General features: G+C 42.0%; 1 protein-coding gene across 6 annotated transcripts in view; it reads right to left on the bottom strand.

Moving 5' to 3' along the window:
* Positions 1 to 18,960, bottom strand: part of CACNB2 (calcium voltage-gated channel auxiliary subunit beta 2) — a 250,102-nt gene extending 231,142 nt beyond the window's left edge. For 4 of the 6 annotated variants that reach the window (XM_086466817.1, XM_086466818.1, XM_086466822.1 and 1 more), the window contains exons 1-2: positions 18,862 to 18,960; positions 7,308 to 7,400 (exon numbers count right to left, since the gene is read on the bottom strand). In XM_086466817.1, coding sequence (XP_086322943.1) covers positions 7,308 to 7,400; positions 18,862 to 18,960 — 192 coding nt within the window. Of the gene's footprint in view, positions 1 to 7,307; positions 7,401 to 16,704; positions 16,741 to 18,861 lie in introns of those variants that run through there. The other 2 variants (XM_086466819.1, XM_086466820.1) reach the window with 2 other exon arrangements.
* Between the last annotated feature and the right edge of the window lie 906 nt (positions 18,961 to 19,866).

Here is a 19,866-nt window from a genome sequence, read left to right as displayed (position 1 = left end):
AAACAAAACACTTGATTCTCATTCAATCCTGTTCCTAATTTTGATCTTAACTGCTTACAACTGTGTAGTTTTTTTCTTGGAACTCCCACTATACGCCACCAAAAAGACCAGCAAATACAGGCAAGGAGGTTCTCCGTACAGCTGTAAGGCTTTGAGAGGTTCAGCTCATGCAGAGCACACTCTGATTAGCACAAAACTGCAAGACAGAGGCTGCCAGAGAGCAATTGCCAGTCATGAAGATATTTGGCCAAAGAGAAAGCCTAAAAACACAGTTAGGCTTAAGCCTTTCTGCTCATTCCCTGCGCCACACACTATGCTGGAAGTCTCCAACTGTATATTTAGCAAAGTTGCAAAGGCTATGCTTTACCTCCATCAGTTTGCCTAACTGCTTAAAACCCCCTCACATCTTTGCCTGAGCAGCTGAAACCTTGCCTCCTCCTCCACAGCAGCAGCAGCAGCATTGAGGCAGCCCTGTCACCTGCAGAAATCCCACAAGTCTCAGAGATGCACAAGTCCTGCTGTGCCCTTCGAACACCCCACTACAAAGGGACGCATCTGATGCTGCCAAACTTGAATGCAGGCTGTGGTAGTTCCTGAGCAGCTGAAAAGCCCCATTTCTCCTCCTCCTGATAGAACAAGAGGAGAAGCACATAGCCAGGAGGCACACGCAAGACAGCAGCAATGGGAATGCCAACAGAGCCGGTTCAACAGCTGCCAGCAGTGGGGATGCCACCTCCCACCTCAGGGCTCGCATTCCCCCCATCCTCTTGCAGAAGGCCACTCTCAGACACCTTGCAACACCCACCCATCATCTTGGCAAGCTCAAAAGCAACACTGGCAATCATCTCAGCAGCCATCAGATATAAGCCCCATCTTCAGAATTTCCACTGCTGCCTGGAAAAGGATGTGTTGACTTCAGCTGCATGCAAAGCAACATCAAACATCTACGCCCATTCCAGGCTATAAAGAGGGTTCCTATCCTTCAGGTTTTAATGAAGTTTTGTATTCAGTTGTTCCTCCCTGTAATTTTCTCACACCCTGCTACGAGAAGAGTAAACGGATGTGTAAGAAGCACTTTATGATGTTTTGCCTGTTTGTTTTGGTTAAAGGGTGTGTGGGGTTTTTTTTTAAACACATGGCAGCATTTTGATTTCTATTCTTAGAAACCATTTGAGGCAAAAAACGGCCCATGAAAGAACTGAAGTCCGCAGATGAACTTCCTTTCCTCTGGGTTTTTCTCAGCCATCTCCCCTCCAGTCGTGCATGCCAAAATCTCATGCTTTATAGGGGCATCTGTTCTATTCTCTCCAGGCCAAAAAAGGAGACTTTTCAAACCCTTACTACAGCTGAGGAAATCTATAGCTCAATGAGTCTAATGTGATTTTCCCATGTCTACAGAGCCTAAAGTGCAGCTCCACAACTGCCACCAGCAGGGAATCTTTTCTTCTCCCTCCATCCTTCCTTTCTCCAGCCACACACTCCCAGCCCAAGCCCCTTCTAAAAGCTGTCCTCCTCCCACTCCCCATCTAACTGGTTTTTACCACATGACTGAGGAATTGAGATATCAGCCATGAATGAAACTCTACATCAACAGCTGAACTGACATATTCTGACGACTCCCTACACTGCTCTAAGTGCTTCACCCACTCTTCCACTGTGAACTTGGTATACTTCATGAGACAAGAAATACATAAAACACAGTCACTTTCCCATACTAGTACTACTCCTAGAGACATTACCTAACTTTTTGTCACAACAAATACAGATTTACTGGATTTGACTAAAAACTGGTTAATATTGTTTGATACAAACAGCACATCGCCCTGAAACTACATTACTTGCCCATGATTTAAGGTCACACGCTAGCCTTAACAGCAGTTTGGTGGCTCCTGCTAACGCCAGAAGAACACAGCAGTACAGACATCATACTCCATATACAAACCTCATTGTAAGGTGGCTTTACCCAAGTGCAATAGATTTCCTTCAAAAACTTATAATTTACAGTTAAAAACATAGGATACCACAATTCCATCAAGTTAAAAACCCATGAAATAACGGGTTTAATGTGTTTCAAGTATGCAGATGTTCTAGTATGTATCACTTGTGCAAGGCTTCAATGCAACCACAATAGCAAGCACAGGCCACAAGCATCACTGCTGTGGCTTTCAGTGAAATCAGCAGAATCAGACCAGAAAAAAACTGAACTTAACAAAATACACTCAGACATTAGCATCAGAAATAAAAGATGAGAAAATTAAGCCAAGCAGTAGGTATACATTTTTATGTATTACAATCAGTGTTTGCACAATATCTACAAAATTTCTGACATACCTTGTTTTGTTATGTGTAAAAGCTAAAGGCAAGTCTGAAGAGCCCTTTTTTCTCTACAAGCCAAAGATGTCTCATAGTTAGAAGCACACAAAGAATGTAAGAATATATTAATTTGCAAATGAGCTTTTTAAAAATTATTTATTTAGTTTTTCTGGCTAGCCACACACTTGTTCACGCATAATCGTCAAGAAGCATGAACAGTCCTAGCAGAGAACGTATAATCAGGTTTTCAGCATAGGACAGTCAGTACTGGGCATGAAGATCGAAGCTACTACCTGTGCCCACTCTACACCAGCTCTTCACAGCTCAGCCTGTCAATGCATTGCCTCACTGGCAGGCTGCATGTATGAGCTGAATACATAAGCTCTTCCCCACAAGAAAAAAAAAAAAAAAATCAAAGCTAAGCTTTATATCTGGGGGGGTGGGTTTAAGATAAAAAGAAAAAACAAAGCAATTAAAAGAAGAGGAATACATTTCTGACATGGCCCAGTTCTCTGGTGAACTCAAGATTAAGAGGCATGTTTATGAGCAAAACTAAGTCAATATTTTCAAATCATTTTTTAGCACAAATCTTAGTTTTACCATTCATAAAATTGAATAGATAATTACACAGCTAGGCAAATGTCCTTAGAGGAGAGTAGAAGAATAATGAATTCCCTACATAATTATTTATAGCTGTGTTTTTGAGCGAACACAGTGTAACAGGCATCAAGCCAATATCTAAAGGCAAAAAACCAGATTTGTAGAACCTTAAATATTTCAGTAAGCAAGTCCATAGTCTACAGTCTATTTCACAATCTAATCTGCCTTCGCAATACGTAAAAATCCCAACAACTAGACTGTCTGTGATTAATCATTAGGATTTAAAATAAAACCTCGACAGAGACAGGTCCAGAAGTGCAACCACAAAATATGTAATGCTATCAGAACATGCAATTTGCTTAAAATAATGTTGCTGGGAAGTGCCATAGTGTTGTCTGCAAAATATTTTGTCTGATCCATATTTTGAAAAACCCCTTGGGACCAAAATCATTACCACGCATCCATCAAAATGGCAGCAAGTAGAGATCAGATCCAATTCAGTCCTTCATAGCTAGCACTAAGAACAAGCTGCTTATCACTCCAAAGCTCAAAAAAGATGATGAAAACTATATAACACAATGTTCTTTAGCTCTCTAAAGACAACTGATTAAAGGCAGTTAGGAGCTGATTGCTGTGCAATGGTGCTTCTGCTTTCCAAATACACTGCTTAATTGCCAATACAACTTCAAAACACAACAGAGGGGAAAAATATTCTTCCCTCTCCCGCTACTGAAAAGTCAAGCAGTAGCTGCTGGCGAGTGAAAGGAAGGCCAAAGTGTTGTTATTTTTTTAAGGTCCAATATCATCAACAATATTCTGGAGACCAAAGTAAACAAATAATTTTTTGTAACAAGCAAATGAGCATGATCCAAAACATTCTCCTAAAATCTCATAGGTTTTACAGTGTCACAAGTAAAAAGTAGAAATAAAAATCTATGTCAATACATAAGATCCACAGTACAGAGGAGGTTTTAAATTTTTATTTTAGATTTATATATAAATATTCTTGCTTCAGTTTAATGCTTTTTTTATATACATTAGAAATAATGCTGGTAGATTGCTCTGCACCCTAAAAAACAGATTTAAATGGAAAAGATCATTGCGCACAAGGCTGTGCAGGGTGCATTTCATTCTCCTTATATAACAGCAGGAATTTTCAAGCAATTTGAGTAAGATGTTACTTTGTTCTCTCTTATTCAAATAAAACTAAGTTGGCATTATTTTTACCACTGCAGCATGTGGTATGCATTGCAGGAAACTTGCCAGGTACATATTCGAGCCAGAGGTGCCTACGTCCTTAAGGAAATAGTAAAATGCAAACACAATTATTCTTTGTCAATGGAAGTAATAGATACTAACTCTCTCCCTCCTGCAGCGGCTCTGTGGATTCAAGAGACTGAATCCTAGATCCTTGCTGTTGCACAGTACCTCCACTGCCTTCCACACACATAGCATTTCTTTAGGACTAGAAGTATTTGTATTCTTTTATCTAGCACCAATATATCTCTCTGTTAGGAAACGTCCACTTTCCATCAATGCTTACAAGAACCTGCACGGCTCTCACAGCTCTCCCAGTTTAAGGACAGGCCAGGGAAATGCGACACAAAAGCACCTTCCAAACATTCCTCCTTCTTTATGAGGAACGTAGGCAGACCTGAGCAGTAAATGCTCAGGACAATCTCAGGATTCCTTCTGGAGTGCAGAAGGCAGCACTTGTAGAGATGCACATAAAAGTTGCAGGACACGTTAAGAATTAAATGTGAGAAGAGACAAGAAGCAAGGGGTAAAAAAGGAAGTCGGAGAACAAAAAAGGCAGCTATAGGCATCATAAGAACCACTGAAACAAACAGATTGTGTGTGTCCCGCATCTAGATCAAAACCACTATCAAAAAAACCCACAAACCCCTTTCCAAGCAAAAACCCCCTGATTTTAAGATAGCAGTAAAATAAAATAACAGAAAATAAATGAGTACATAATTGATTCTACTGGGTCTGGATTCATTTGTCTGCTCTGCTTTTCACCCTTCTCAGGAGAAACACCAAATTCTTGGAATCACTTTTTCTCCCGAAAATAAATGGTTATGGCAAAACAATTACATTCAATTATACTATGTAAAATATTCTCCAAAAAAAGATGGAGACAAGCAATATGCAGCACCACAGTATTTTCTGGAAAGGGCACAGAAGCTGAGTCAGCAGAAAGCAACTGCATCCATTTTATTTAATATCTGGGGCACTGGGCACCCTGGTCACACGGGTGGCAATGCTTCCTTAGTGCATGAGAAAACCAAGCTGTCCTAGGAGGAGAATTAGAGCAGGAAAGCCTGAAGATGCAGTCTGAGCTCTGAAATAAACCTCTCAGCAGCAACTGTGAAGAGACACTTCTCTCATACATCTGCTACAACTCAAACAGCTCTGCCTGTACTTTACTTACTAGGAATGTTTTGTGATGATTTTCTTTTTTTAGATTTATTTTGGACAATGTCACATAGCATATATTTACCCATTAACATCCCTTCGTTATCTTCAGTGACAATACCAGTGACAATACCAGCAGTCTATTAAATCTCCAGTTTTTTGCAGAAGCCTATTTCACCTTTCAGTTATTTGTATTATATCACTTGAGTAACTGCTAAATTTGAATTTATTTCAGGGAAATACATACATCTCTTCTGTAAAAATCCACACTTTAGGTAGTCACACTCTATGCTCCCTTACAGCCCTGGGAAAGATACAGCCATTTTTAGACTGCAGTTCACCAACCCTGTTTTATACATCTGTTTTGAAGATTTGATAAATCATGCCCCACAGTCTATAAAGCAAACCAGATCTCCACTGACTACAGAAATCCACCTCAACATCTTTATTAATTTGATGGTCCACCTCCTTGTGCTACATCCTCTTTGTCCTGCTACCCCTCATAACAGCAAGAAAAGATACTTGAGACCAACTTCAGACTTCATTTGGGTAAAGAAGAAAGGCAAAGAACCATCTGCAGCTGGTGTAAAATAAACACTTAGACTCTGCTAAAAATGTTCCAGGCTGAATTCAACATCCATGAGGAGCTAAGGAAAACAGCAACACAGATTTCGTTACAAAGATTCCTTGGAACTGGGAGATCCTGTTCCTGCTCGCAAACACTACTTGGACTGCTTTTTTCAGAGTATTTTTAAACAGGGCAAAATGTCACAAATAAGTAATTTATTGATCCAGGATTTCCACCTTGATATTGTTTACTTCCACTGAAAAATTCACATGATTAATTTATATTCTACACCTATGTAATGTAATAGGGACCTGACTTTATCAAATCCACAGCCTATCACAAAATCTGCTAACATGACCACAGCAGGACAAAGTAGAAGAATTTTGAAAACAGAAGATGTGTACTGATGCAACCAGTGCAACAGCAGTGGAGCCATTAAATGTTTTGAGATGTAGGAATGTGCAAGACAAGCCAACAGAGAAGGAGGTCTGGTGCCTGCTTATGGCAAAACCAAAAACTCTGCAACAAAACCTCCCAAATTCCAGAACTCCTCCAAAAAAGATGGCAAAGTCTGCATCTGCAAAACCACAGCTTAAGTCAGCAGGGCATTAAGAACTGTATTTCAGACTCTGCACAGGTGCAGCCACGGTGATGCTCTCCAAGTTCTTGCTAACCATAAGCACATCAAAACCCTCTCTCCTTCCACAAAAGCACAGCTTCCGTTGCACTACTCTGCAGCCAAAGACCACACCGGGCTCAAGACACCCTTTCCCGCATTGTTCATCACCTCTGTTGACAGATTTGAGCTGTCCTCCAAGCACTCCCACAGGTCTGGGATCCCCATCAGGCTTCACTTAGGTCCCTCCCTTTGAAGGAGAGACACACAGGTCGTGGGAGCCTATGGCACAGCTCCATCCTCTACAGGCCTTTCAGCACCAGTGTGATGGGGACAAATGCTGACAGGGATTTCCCCTACAACCCATACCTTAAAATAACACTGGGATGTGGGAGGAAAGCATCTAAGTTAACACTGCCTCACACAACCCTATTTTAAGCAAGAAAACCCTGAGGACTGGTAGGGTTTTAATGCTTTCTCCCAAACGTTGCTACTTCAGGCACTCCCATTAGACTCCGCCTCCTTCTCCAGCTTTAATCACCTGACTGTATTAGAGTAACAAAAATAATGAAAACTACTATACATGGAAATGAATGAGAAATTAAAAAGTGTTTTTCTGCCAAGATCAAAACAATAGCAACCAAATATTTTTCATAGTGCCGGCAGAGACTTCTGCTATTTCTCAGGCTACAGTATCACTCTTTGATTTGACAATTTACCAAAACAAAAAAAATTACTTCAACATTAACATCAGCAAGTCATCCAGTCTTTTAAAATCTGGAAAACACATACCTGGCGTACGAAACTGTTAGAGGTAGTGTCAGAAGATGTACTCCCATCTGATCCTTTAAATCGATTTTTTCTTCTTGCCCCTTTACCGTAAGACTGTAAAAAAAGCAGATTAGAGGAACAGTGTTAGTTTGTGTTGCACAGAAAGCTTTCAGTACAAGCATCACCCATGTCTCCTAGTCTAGCAGGGATTCAGATGATCAGCTTTGTGCCGATTAATAAGCACAGTTTCAGTAAGAAACTGATGGGACAATGTGTGCAAGTGCTCACCAAGACAACTAGACTTGGCCAATTGAGACCTAAAGGTTTTGGGGGTTTCTTTCACAGTCAGGTTTGCAGAAACATTTATAGACTTGTACAGTTGTAGTATTAATCACCCAACTCAATAATAAATAAAAAGTACAGTTTGTTTCGCAGCTAGTTTAAATAAATCACAGCTATGAGCCAAGTCAGCTGGGGAAACATTATAAACAGCAAGAAGTGACCTACAACTTGTTGATTAAGATACAAACTTACAAGTGAGGAAGAATTTATAATAATATTTTTTTTAAAAAAAAGTCAAAGTAAGTAAAAGCAGTACAATAATAAAAAAGGACTAAACATGTTCTGGAAAAGGGATAATATGCAACTGAAAAGCAAGGCATCATTTTTACCCATGAGGAAATCAAAACGACACCAGGAGAAAGCAATGGTTGGCTGAAGCAAAAACTATTAAACTATGGTTTAGAAATACAGCAAATGGCCCAACCCCCTCAAAAACGCTATTTGTTCTGTGATGAATATGGACCATCAAAAAACACCATAAAACAAATTTCAAAAAACATAAGAGCTTAAAACCCATGCTATTTCCAACCACTTATTGTCATGGTGACTGTAAACCAAGCCATGACACCACCTCAGACCCTTCCCAGGGCATCCCTCCAGGTATGGCAAAATCTCACAGATTTGTTCTGCGCAACGACATTAAGAGAGAACCCTTTCTATCAAGTCACGTGGCTTAAATTCATCTGAACTTACATCAAAATCATGTCTTGACTACTTCAAAAACTATTTTCCTTGAGGTTGATAAATGCAAGTTTTTTCCTTCAATCACCATGCTGCTGTAAAGGTCATTTTACTAATCTATCTCTCTGGATCATGTCTCCTGTCTTGAAATACCTCCCACAGTACCCTGCAATAAACAGGGTCTTTGTCTTCACTTTCAAGGTCTGCCTTGGCCTATGCCCAATCTTAGCTCTCACCTTGCATCCAGCACTGAACTATGGAGTTCAACAATAACGCAGGGTAAAAGAAAAAACACAAAACCAAACATCAGCCTCCATCACCCACATACTAAATTTTCAGAGAGTAGTTTCATATCCTTCCCCATACTATCTCACAATCCTTCTCCCAAGAGTAAAAATTCCTTTACAGAAATCTCATTGTTCTCCTTAAAACACACAACAACAAAAAACTCTTGATAATAAGGTACTAGTGCGCTGGGATCTCAAAATATTACACTAATAAATTATATTATTTATCCACTATTATTTCCTAAGATTACAAGTCCATGCTTCTGTGTCCTGCTATGGGCCATAAGCTGCTGTCGATCCTGGGTTTAGGCACAATAATAAAATTATGACCAGTTTATTGGAGAACGTGGCTGTGCATGTGTTACAACACAATACTCCTGACAACTTGGCCCTCATACAGCAAACCCTGGGCAAACTCTGCCTGGGTGCATAAAGCATGTCCTTCCCTGGGCTTGGGCAACCTTCAGAGCACCAAGCTGAGCTTTGGGCCTGAGTCCCATCAGTTCTCATGGTATGGAAGGGTGGGCTCCAGTGCAGGCTCAGAGGCACACTTAAAATCTCATACTGTCAGATTTTTAAGATCATGACTTCAAAATCCGAGCTGTAGCTCTTACCAGTAACACGCATGGTAAGCATGATGAAATATTTTGCAATCTAAGAGTAGTTGAGGAGGACAACAGATAGCCACTACTAACTTCAGGCCATCTGTCAAATTGACAAATCCAGGTATGGACCTTGCATCTCACACCAAGAGAACGATCTCAGGCTGTATCTGGACTGTAAGTGTTGATTCTGGGCAAGTTCGAAGCACTGGTTGAAATCTAATATTACACCAATCTTTTAGAAATGGACTGAAGTAACAATAGATCTGTCAGCCTGACACGGATTCTCAGCAAAAATAAGTTAATACCTGTTAGTCAATGAACTAACAATGACTTACAAGAAAAGCAACGATTTACCCCCAAAATACAGATTTATGGGAAAGATGTTTTGCCAAATTTATACGATATTTACAAAACTGTAAAAAAGCCATGTAATAAGTTTCTGAATGGCACATGAACTGACACTACACACATTGGTTAGGGCAGAACTATATAAAAATCAGCATGCTACACGTTATTTGGATGAAAATATGATCTTCTGATGAGTCTAGAACTGTAACCCAGTACACATCAGAAAATGTAAAATGAAAATTGAATGAAGAATGAGTTTACATGGTTGCCTTTCTAACAGGAATCTTTGATAACAGAAGAACTTTTTGATAATAGAAAGTTCTTCATCTATAAAAATAAAAAGTAGATCAGAACCACTGTTACCAGGAAATTATTCAAAACACTTCCTAATTACTGTTAGAATAGACATTTCTATAAGAACCATCTTTTTGCACCCAATATCACATTCCATCTAATATAATGGCACAAAAAAAATACATTAAAAGTATGGTGGACATCAGTAGTCTTCAAATGCAACATCTTTAAATCAAAATTTACCTCTTAAAAATGGTTCTTACCGAGTTAACTGGATGTAATTACCCGCCAACATTCTGACCATCTTTTCTCCAATTTTTGTGGAAGAATATGGAAAAATACTTACAAAAAAAAAAGACTTTAAAACATTCACATAGCAGCTTAAGAATATAAAGCATCTACACAAAGATCACACTACCTAGGCAATTTCATAAATAATGTACAGTATAGTATTTTGTAATCCCCAAGGAGATACTAGAAAAAATGCATATATATTCTCTTTCACAGTCATGTTTTTGCACTTCTACCCAGTTTCTAAAATATTTATTTTATTTACAGAATCATAGTGTTTAGTTTCATAACACAAAAAAACTACTACAAAGGCAGAAAGGGACTGTGTCTGCAGTGATGAGGATAAAACAAATTATCAGAATAAAAATGCTTTACAAGCATGGATAAAATACACATTTCTCTACCTGCATAGCAACACCTAAAAGCATTTATTTTGGGCAACATCACATGGCAAATCCAGCTCAAACTGAAACTTACCTTGATTTTCCAGTTGTTTGGGTTTTTTTGGTGCATAGCAGTATGCACATTTTTGTTCTAGTCTTATATAAGAAGAAACTATTTAGGAGCACAAGCTAAATACTAACTCTAAACACAAAAAAAACAGTTGACATGATGGCAGGCCATGGCTACACAGTGTAGGGAAAGCCAGTTTTGCAGCTGCTTCTGTGCACAGACCAACTCTGAATTAGAGGAAAGGGGGACAATTTCAGCACGTGGGAAAAGTGGGATTCAATGACTCTTCTCATCATTTTAAAGGATGCTAATCTGGGATTACATTCGTCTTCCAGGCCTTTCAAGCTTATTCCCACAGTCAGAAATGCCTGAAATTTCCTTCTAAAAATGAGATGTCTTCTATAAACAAATCAGACCCTTACATATTTTAAAAAAGTATTAAATATCTCTGTCATTTGGAGAATCATGAATACTCATCCTGTCATATTCATAATGTTTTGCTTCTTTGAGTTTATTTTCTCCACAAGAGCTTAATGCGAGAACAAAACCTTTGTTCAAAAAACAAATAATGTACCAGTTACTTTCAATTCTGTAAAACAAAAAAAGGCATTTTTTCCACAATGAACTCAATATGTTACTGTGATTTTCATATTAAAATTAGTTGCCTTATCGGTGTTCTGTGCAGCAGTTGGCTGCAATTACGTAGCTAAAAATAAAGGGCTGAATCATGACGTGCAGACATTGGCCAGTAAAAGCAGCAACACGGGGCAGTCTTTCTCAGCCTATACGGTAGCTCTGCCTAACAGAACAACCACAGGGGCCGACAAGTCTCAGTATCCTAGTATACGGTGCCCAATGGTAACAATCTCAAAACCCAGCACAGCCGGCTGCCCATGGTGTACTGTCATTTGTCCCAGCTCACTTTAACACGATCGATTCCATCACTGTGAACAAGCCTATTTATACAAAAAGTTTGCCAACAGGAACATTCTCACTGGATTTCAGCAGAACATCTTACACAAATAAAGATATGTATAGGTGTAAGTGTTTACAAGATGAAAACTGTAGCTTGGTCTATCAGTCGGATGTGTGAAGTTCTTTTAAAACTGGCTGAGTTGCCAGAGACGAGAAACATAACACATGCACTTATGTTCTTCAGCTTCTCAAAATACCTGGCAGACAATGTGAAACCTCAAAAAAAAAAAACCCAAAGAAAGCCCTACCAAAGTAATCTAGTAAAAAACATCTCATCAATGGTCTTAATAAAGCAAAGATAGACTCTGCTTTCCAACTCTGACATGAAAGTAGATTGTGCAACCTTTATTCAGCCCATCTGATCAAACAAAATATGGGAACCATATGAAGCATTAGATGCATGCATAGCTCTTTCCTGATAATTAATTAACAGTTTCATATACTATTACTCATCATGGCAAACAGATGAAATCAAGGTCACTCAGTAAAACTCTTTAATTTTAATGAGGTTTCGCCTCAACACATGAAAAGCATGCACCCATAAGATTTAATGCACTAACACACACGACAAGCAGAAGGCATGGTTTATCCCTGTAGGCAAAACACTATCATCTGGAAGAGGGAATACAAAACATTTAAAATTACAAACTATCTACAACCAGGGAACTCATCTTCAGTAAAATACCCTTCACCAGTAACCACTCCAATCATATTGTACATCAGAGCACAGAAAAGCAGCATACACAGGGTTGAGTCCTAAACTTTACTAATTATAATGGGTAAAATAGCACCAGTCATTGAGACTGATATCATGGTTAGCGGCAAACACAACCCCACAAAAACTATCCTACCGGTCTCATTCAAAGAATAAAGGAAAAGTGCAGAAGATTTAGACAGCAGAGTCACTGATATGCAGTCAGGTCTCAAACCAGAAATAATGGTGCAAGAAAGGAACTGGAAAGAACAACAACAAAAACAAACAAACAAACAAACCAAAAAAACCCACCAGAAAATAAAAATTCAGAGTTGGAATGAGGCTTCACAATCTCAGATGAACAAATGACCAATTACAGGGATCAAAAGACTAACCTAAAGGTAAGGGAAATGAGTGACCCCCTGAAGGATTAGAGAATTGCTACAAAAGTCAGAAACGGAAGACTGCACTAAGCATTTTTCCTTTCCATGCAAAAGCTCTAAAAGATATTTTTAAAAGACCATGTCCCAGGTAAAGAATAGCATGCCAGGACAGTGCAGATCATGCACAACCAGCTCTATCCAGCTCTCAGAAAAACAAGTAACTCCCACTTCAGTCAATTCCTTACCACAAGGCAACAGAATGCTCCTGTAGGTCAAACCTGAGCCCTATCTAGTCAATGGCCAGGCTTGCCACCACGGCGGTATAGTCTCTAGCATCAGCTGCATTACTGTAAACCTCCACACTCTACACAAAGTGTGTGTCTACACTGCATCAGATACAGAAAGACACATGAATATTTCTGATCTTTGCACCGCAAATCACACTAATCTGTAACTGAGTAGCCATCTGACAGTACAGCCAAGGGCTGGAAAATGTACGTAGACCTTGGTGACAAGCTTCCCAGCACTCCACAGCTCCATTCCACAATGGGAACAGTGGCAATGGGGCAATACTGGACATAGCAATATATCCTGGCTTCCCTCTGTCTCAGGGACAGGGTTTCAGGTCACCCTACACGATCAACACCAGGGCAGCCCTGTGACAGGCACTCAGTCCTGTGACATGCCTTCAGCAAAGAAGTGAGGTGCACAGACTCATGTCCCCACAGCAGAGAAGAATCCCAAGGCTGGGTCCCAAAATCTGGATTTCTTCAAACAAACACCATTTGACATCAGGACACAATTCAGAAAAGACAAGACTTCCTTTCAGGAATCCTATCAAAGTGAGGATCTCCATATACAGTCATCGAGTTCACACAAGCTACAATGATGAGTCTGCTAAGTCCATTCCACAGTACTTTTACAAAATCTTCCACCTACACCAAAAAAAACCCCAAACAAATCCATCCAAATAAAAAAAAAACAACCCCACAAACCAACACAACCCACAAATATTTTCTTTATCCAAACTTACATACTTAATCCAAAAATAAGTATTTGGCAGATGCTCCATTTTCCCCCATAAAAAAAAAAAAAAAGAAAACCCATTTCTGCTGAGAAATCTGTAACAGGGTTAAATCTCCAATGAGCTTTCCTGCTGGCCTGTGATAAAGCCTTGCCAGCACTGCAGCCAGAAATAGCCAATTCTCACCAGTTCCTGCACTTCTAAGCCATATCCCAATGCTCTCACCCTGGCCTCAGACCAGGTCACCTGGCAGTTTCCACCAGCCAGACAAGAAGTAGGGGACTTGGCCTGCTCTCCTCCTCCCTAGTGCCTTGGGAACCCACCTTGGTGCAAATCTGCTGCACGTCTCACCGTAACACCAGTGATTAAGTTGTTTGCTCCCAACCTAGCAAAAACAGGAGCACGCAACAGCAGAAAGTGTTGAAGCTCGTGCCCAAACCCCACTGTGCCTCCTGCAGCCTTTTAAGATTTGCAACTACAGTTGCATGTAGTTGCATGTAGGCCACATGCCTGCTCCTACCCACCTGCTCTCCATGGACTTCTGTATTTCTCCGACACATGCAAACAGAAAAAAGAGATCTGACTCTGTGAAAGAAAGATATTTGCAGGGAGAAACAGCCAACTACAGGGAAGCTTCCATCTGTTAAGGGTCTGCTGCCCTGCTGACAGAGACTAAGGGAAGCCCTTGGAGGGCAGGGAGGGTGATTTTGGTGGCTTTGTGTTATTTTGAAACTCTTCTATCCTGGCACAGGAAAGAACTGAGTAAAAGAAGCAGAAGAAAAGTAACTAGGACTCCAGAGAACCAGTCTTGGAAGAGTACAGGAAATTTTCACCCATAACAGTTTGAAATACAAAACAAGACAAAACCAGCGATTGCCTCTGGTTTTAACAAATTAGTTAGGACTGAAACTGCTGAATTGTTTCAGAGGGATTTTTACACTCTAGGAAAATGTAAAAAACCCAATTATTACAGCCCATATATACTGATGATGTGTAATTCCCATGTGGCAAATAAATGCCTCTGGAAGAGATAAGCATGCAAGATCACCTATTACTGATGGAGTTCAGGACAACGCAAAACAAACCCGAAGAGCAGAGGAGAATCATCAGGAAAGTAACAGCTGAAACCTGAAGAGCTTTCCTCAGCAAAGAACAATTAAAATGTATTCTTGTCAGTAAGGAGCACAACACTGAAAGGAGGTTACCACATCAGGAAAGAAAACACTACCTCTTGCTGAGGACCATGAGGAAGTCCAATGAATGGAGTTGGATTTCATCTCTTCTTCATTTGTATATACTCCACTGAGCTGCTGCCACATTGGGTCTGGCTTCTAGGGATGCTGCCAGAAGAGAGTAAAACCTTCCATGTCTTTATAATGAATGGCTATTGTTATTATTTAAGTAAGCAAAGGGATATAAATTTTGTTTGTTTATGGTTTACGAAGCATTCGTGAAAGTCAGTACCAAGAAATACGCTGTTGCAAAATGTTTACTTGAAGAATAGGTAAACACGGTCTGAACTGGGATAAACGAACTCAGCTGAAAGAGAGCAGCAGAGGGCAGTGTGATTAATCTGCTGAGAATAAACCTCTGGCTATTCTTTCCATTTCTCATTACCACAAGTCAGGTAGTGAAGGGATGGTGCTATCTGACTGAAAAGATTGCTGGAGACCCAGGAAGGACAACAGTCAGTGTGAGGGCCAAATAACTAAGCTGATATTCTGGAGTCATCACATTCACGTTAACATCAATCACAGTGAATACAGAAAGAAAACCGAACAAGCCTGTCCATAACCCCGTGCCTGCGGTTTACCTTCAGCAATGCAACATGACCAGCTGGAGCCAAGCGCTCCTGGGATGATGAAGCCTTTAGACTTGGAAGGGGAAAGTACTTAACAGTATCAGGGCACAGAGGAAATCTAAATGCAAGGGAAAGAGTTGAAGAAAATAATCAAGAGGAAAATTATTTTCATTTAAAACGTGTCAGGTTGTTAGGAACTGCATTGACAGATGATGCTTGAGAAGGCAAGAAAAAGAACAGGAGGAAAATAATAATGTGGAATAGGAAAGAATTCACCCAGGGTACAATACCTTCTCCCTCCACAAGGTAGTCTGTAGTTGCTTGATACAAGGTTTCATTATATTTTCTTTGAAAGATCTCATATAATTTACTGATCTGATTTGCTATGACTGCTCCTGTGACACAACACAGGAAGCCTTATGATGAGAAAACAGCAATAGCAATTGAATCTAATGAGTTCTGGGGACTGAGGGACTTTGAAGTAGAGTCAGAAAAAAATTGCACGGGAGGGAGGGAACAGAGGAGAGGCCAAGAGTTACCATGAAAGGCATTAATATGCTATGTTATAATACATTATAAACAAATCAGCATAGCATCTGGGTTAATTAAAATTATTGAATTGAATATTCTACTAATTTAACTTCCTAGAATTAAGGGGTTCTTGAAATAAAGAATTAAAAAGAGAACTGGAGTTGATTTTTTAAAAAACAGATACTCATCATCAAGCACTGATGCATTTCAGAGTTTGTTTGTTTTACAATTTCAGAAAATGAAATGCTGATTTCGTTACGAAAGGGCCACACCCAAAGCCATCACTTTGCCCTGACATTTACCTGGGCATTGTGAATAACTCCACAACGTAACTGTTAGCACATGCATTCAGCTGGATAAAGCCGGACATGTGAAACTCTACCACAAGCCCATCTGGACTAGGATCACAGTGAGTACCTAGAACTATGGTTTTACAGTAATATGGACCTAAAAGCCACAGAATTTTAGGTAATACAGAATAACGCACAAATACCTTGTTCCCATTGCAAAGAACTTCCCAAGGAGAGTACAGCATAACTGTCACGATCAACATCTAAAGGGATTTTATTTTGTTTGCAAAATGCATCATGAAAATAAGAAACAGAATTTACAGAGAGGCTTTCTAGGAATATTTCACAAATTTAACTACTTTTTAAGAGTAATTACTGCCAGAGTGTTAACTACATTCACTCCTCTGCCAAGTGGTGACAAGTTTGGCCAAAATGGATGGAGAGGCACGATCCATGATATTGACCATGATGTATAGCCAGATTAAAAGAAATCCTCAGCTTTGCAAAAGTCAAATTCTTGGATAAGAGAAGTTTTGAGGCTTGATATAATTCTACAAAGACTCTTCAATTATATTTTGCTAAAATAATTCCCAGAAGTAGCACTTCAGAAAGAATACTTTTAGGAGTGATATCACTCCATAAGCTTGCGTGTTGGTTTTTTTTTCCCTGACGCATTACTTGGCACGAAATGCTTCTAGGATTGATACTCAAGTACCTTAGCTAAAAAGAGCGGTGGGCATAGCCGAAGTACCTGTAGGCAATCTACTTGATGATTCACATGCTCTCATTAAGCCTCTCCTTCTCACTGTGAATATGTTCTAAAGCAGCAAGATCTTACAATATTGATTTTCTGGAAATCATGTTAATGGAGCAAAAATTCAAATCAGAATAGTTGTCTCTCAATGCAGTGCATGCTAGGGAATTAACTAACATTGTTATTCAGACAAAGGGCTCTTTTGTTTCCATAATCTTATCTCCTCTACGCCAAAGGTTTTTGTACAACTAGAATTATGTACATAAGGAGAAGACATGATTCTTGTTTTGCCTAATGGCTTCGCTTGCAAAAACTGAAAAATATTCCCTGAACTAAAAAGATGTGTTATTACAGTCTTAAAAAGTGGATCTTTTTGGCTGCAAGTATTCAGAAACCAATTCTATAAAACCTAATAGGAGTACTTTACCTGAAACTTGAATAACATGGGTGTTCGCAAACTATCCTTCCTCTCTAAACAGAGGTTTTTACACCTAGTTAAAAGGAGAGGTGAAAATCAATTTTATGATCAGTATTTGACATTTGTCCACAGCAGAGAGGCACCATATGATTTGACAGTTGCCGATTCTGTGCTTAGGGCTGAAAAGATATAAAAAGAGGGGGATTTGTAGGTCAGAAATTACTTCTCTTGTCACTGCTTCTGGAGAAGCTGGCAAAGCATATGGCCCTACTGAAATGTCTGTTCTGCACTTGGAGGCTGCAGGCAAATTCACATCCAAAGAGACACTTTTTCTTTTTTAGCTTAACCTAGTCTCTGTTTCGGTGCCTGGATTTTGTTGTGCTGTCACTGGTCCCCAGTAAGTAAAAATCAATTAGCAAGTCTTGACAGACTGACAGCATTTTCCTTTGGCAATTGAGCACTTCTGTGATGAAACTGGACCACCTTCTCAAAGAAAATAAAGCATCAGAGATAGCTTTGTCAGCAGTAATAAAAACTGCCACCCCAAAAGGAAAAAAACTCTGTCCTAGCAAGAAGAAGCATGTTTGTAATTTAAAACGCATGCAATCAAATTTTACCACCCTTTTACTGGGTTTAAAAATAGCACCGTAAGTCTTTGTATCCAACTATTGCAAACTCGAAGATATTATGCAACATTCACATGTTAAACAGGAACCACCTTTCAAAATACAAAGTCTTTACCAAGTGTGCAAACATCCATACTCTGCCTCCCTCTCTTCATCCACCCACCTGAATGCAGTGCACACGGACCGAGTTGTTAAAATTTCAGGGATGACTGTACAAGCACCTTCCACACGGTAAGTGAACAGCTTAAATCTGTAGCTTACTCCACACCTTCAGCCTCCCCAAAATTCCTGCTCAACAACCAGCCTTCCCCATCAACACAGACTGTTGCCAGCCTGTGTAACAGCCGAGGAAGGTTTCAGCAGTGCGTGGTAAGCATCAGGTACGGATACAACAGGTTACTGGAGCAGGGAAAAATAGCCATAACCTGTGCGTAATACACGCACAGAAAAGGACCTTAATAGCGACGTATTCTTATATACCCACCCTCCGGATAACTGCAAGGTTCTTTTGACCTACGAAGCTTCTGTGGCACAGAGCATCCCTCTGTGCCCGTTAATTAAACGGCATTCGGGGGTGGGGTCGAGGACAGGGGTTTCGGGCGCCTTGGGAGAGCCGTCAAACTTTTCTGACGCCGGGAAGCCGAAGTTGAAGCACGGGGAGCTCCGGCCGAGCCCCGACGGCCCCCTCCCCTCCCCGCCGCCCGCTGCCTCGGGGCGAAGCCCCCCGCGCCCGGCCCGGCCCCGGCCCGCCGGCCGAACCCCGCCGCCCCCGCGGTACCTGCGCTGCCGCCGCCGCGGGCAGGGGGTTGTCCAGCAGCTCCATCTGCACCTCCTGCGCCGGGCTGGGAGGCGATTTGGACATGTCGCTCTGGACCATTGGCGAGGAGAGCGGGCGGCTGGGCGCCGAGCCCCGCGGCGGGGCAGAGCCGTGCCGACGCGAGGCGAGGCGAGCCGGGGCAGCGGGGCGCCCCTCAGCGCCCGGCCATGCCGGGAGAGAGGGTGGGTGTGCGGACGGAGGCGGCGCGGCCCTGCCTGCTGCCGGCGGGGAGCGCGGCGCTGCGCGGCGCCGGGGGACGGGGCGCCGCCGCCGCCGGGTGCGGGGGGAGGGCAGGGGGCGGTGCGCGGGGGAGAGGGAAAGTGGCAGCCGGCATCTCGCCCCGGCAGCGCCGGGCGGCGGGGCGGTGCCGGCCTGCCCGCCTCCCGGCTCCCCCAGCTGGGGGGGGGGGGGGGCGCGACGGCGGGGCGAGCGGGAAAGTTGGGGCGCCGGGGGTGCGGGGTCGGGCCCGGCTTTTCCTCGCCGGGCCGCGGGAGGGTGGGCCGGCCGGTGGGCGTGCGCTGGGCCGCGGCCGGGAGGGGCTGGCTCTCGGTAAGTTACATGGAAACGACGCTACCCGTCGGTCCGAGGAGCCCGTGGCTTGTGGAACGCCGATCCCCGTCCGGCTCGGAGCGGCGGGAGAGGCGCAGCGCTGCCCTCAGCCGCCCCACACGCCCCCCGCCCAGCCAGGTACGCCCGGGAGCGCGGGGGGCGGCGGGGAGCCCCCTCCCTCAGCCCTGCGGTGCGGCCCGGCCCGAGGCCCGAGCCGTGGGTACGGTTGGCTTTAGTGACCAAACCTGCGCTTTCCAAGGAGAAAGTTCCATGGATCTGTCGCGTTGAAACGGTCTCCTCCCGTAGTCCTTGGAGATTCCCCTGCACGAACTGACAAGGGATGAGCAATTCCTTGCAGGCGGGCGAGACGAAGCCCACTGTCTAATTTTATATCACCTCGAGCAGCACCATTCCAGT

Source organism: Leptosomus discolor, chromosome 6 (assembly GCF_034619465.1).
Source record: "Leptosomus discolor isolate bLepDis1 chromosome 6, bLepDis1.hap2, whole genome shotgun sequence".
Lineage (NCBI taxonomy): Eukaryota > Metazoa > Chordata > Aves > Leptosomiformes > Leptosomidae > Leptosomus > Leptosomus discolor.
This window is presented reverse-complemented; position numbering and strand designations above follow the sequence as displayed.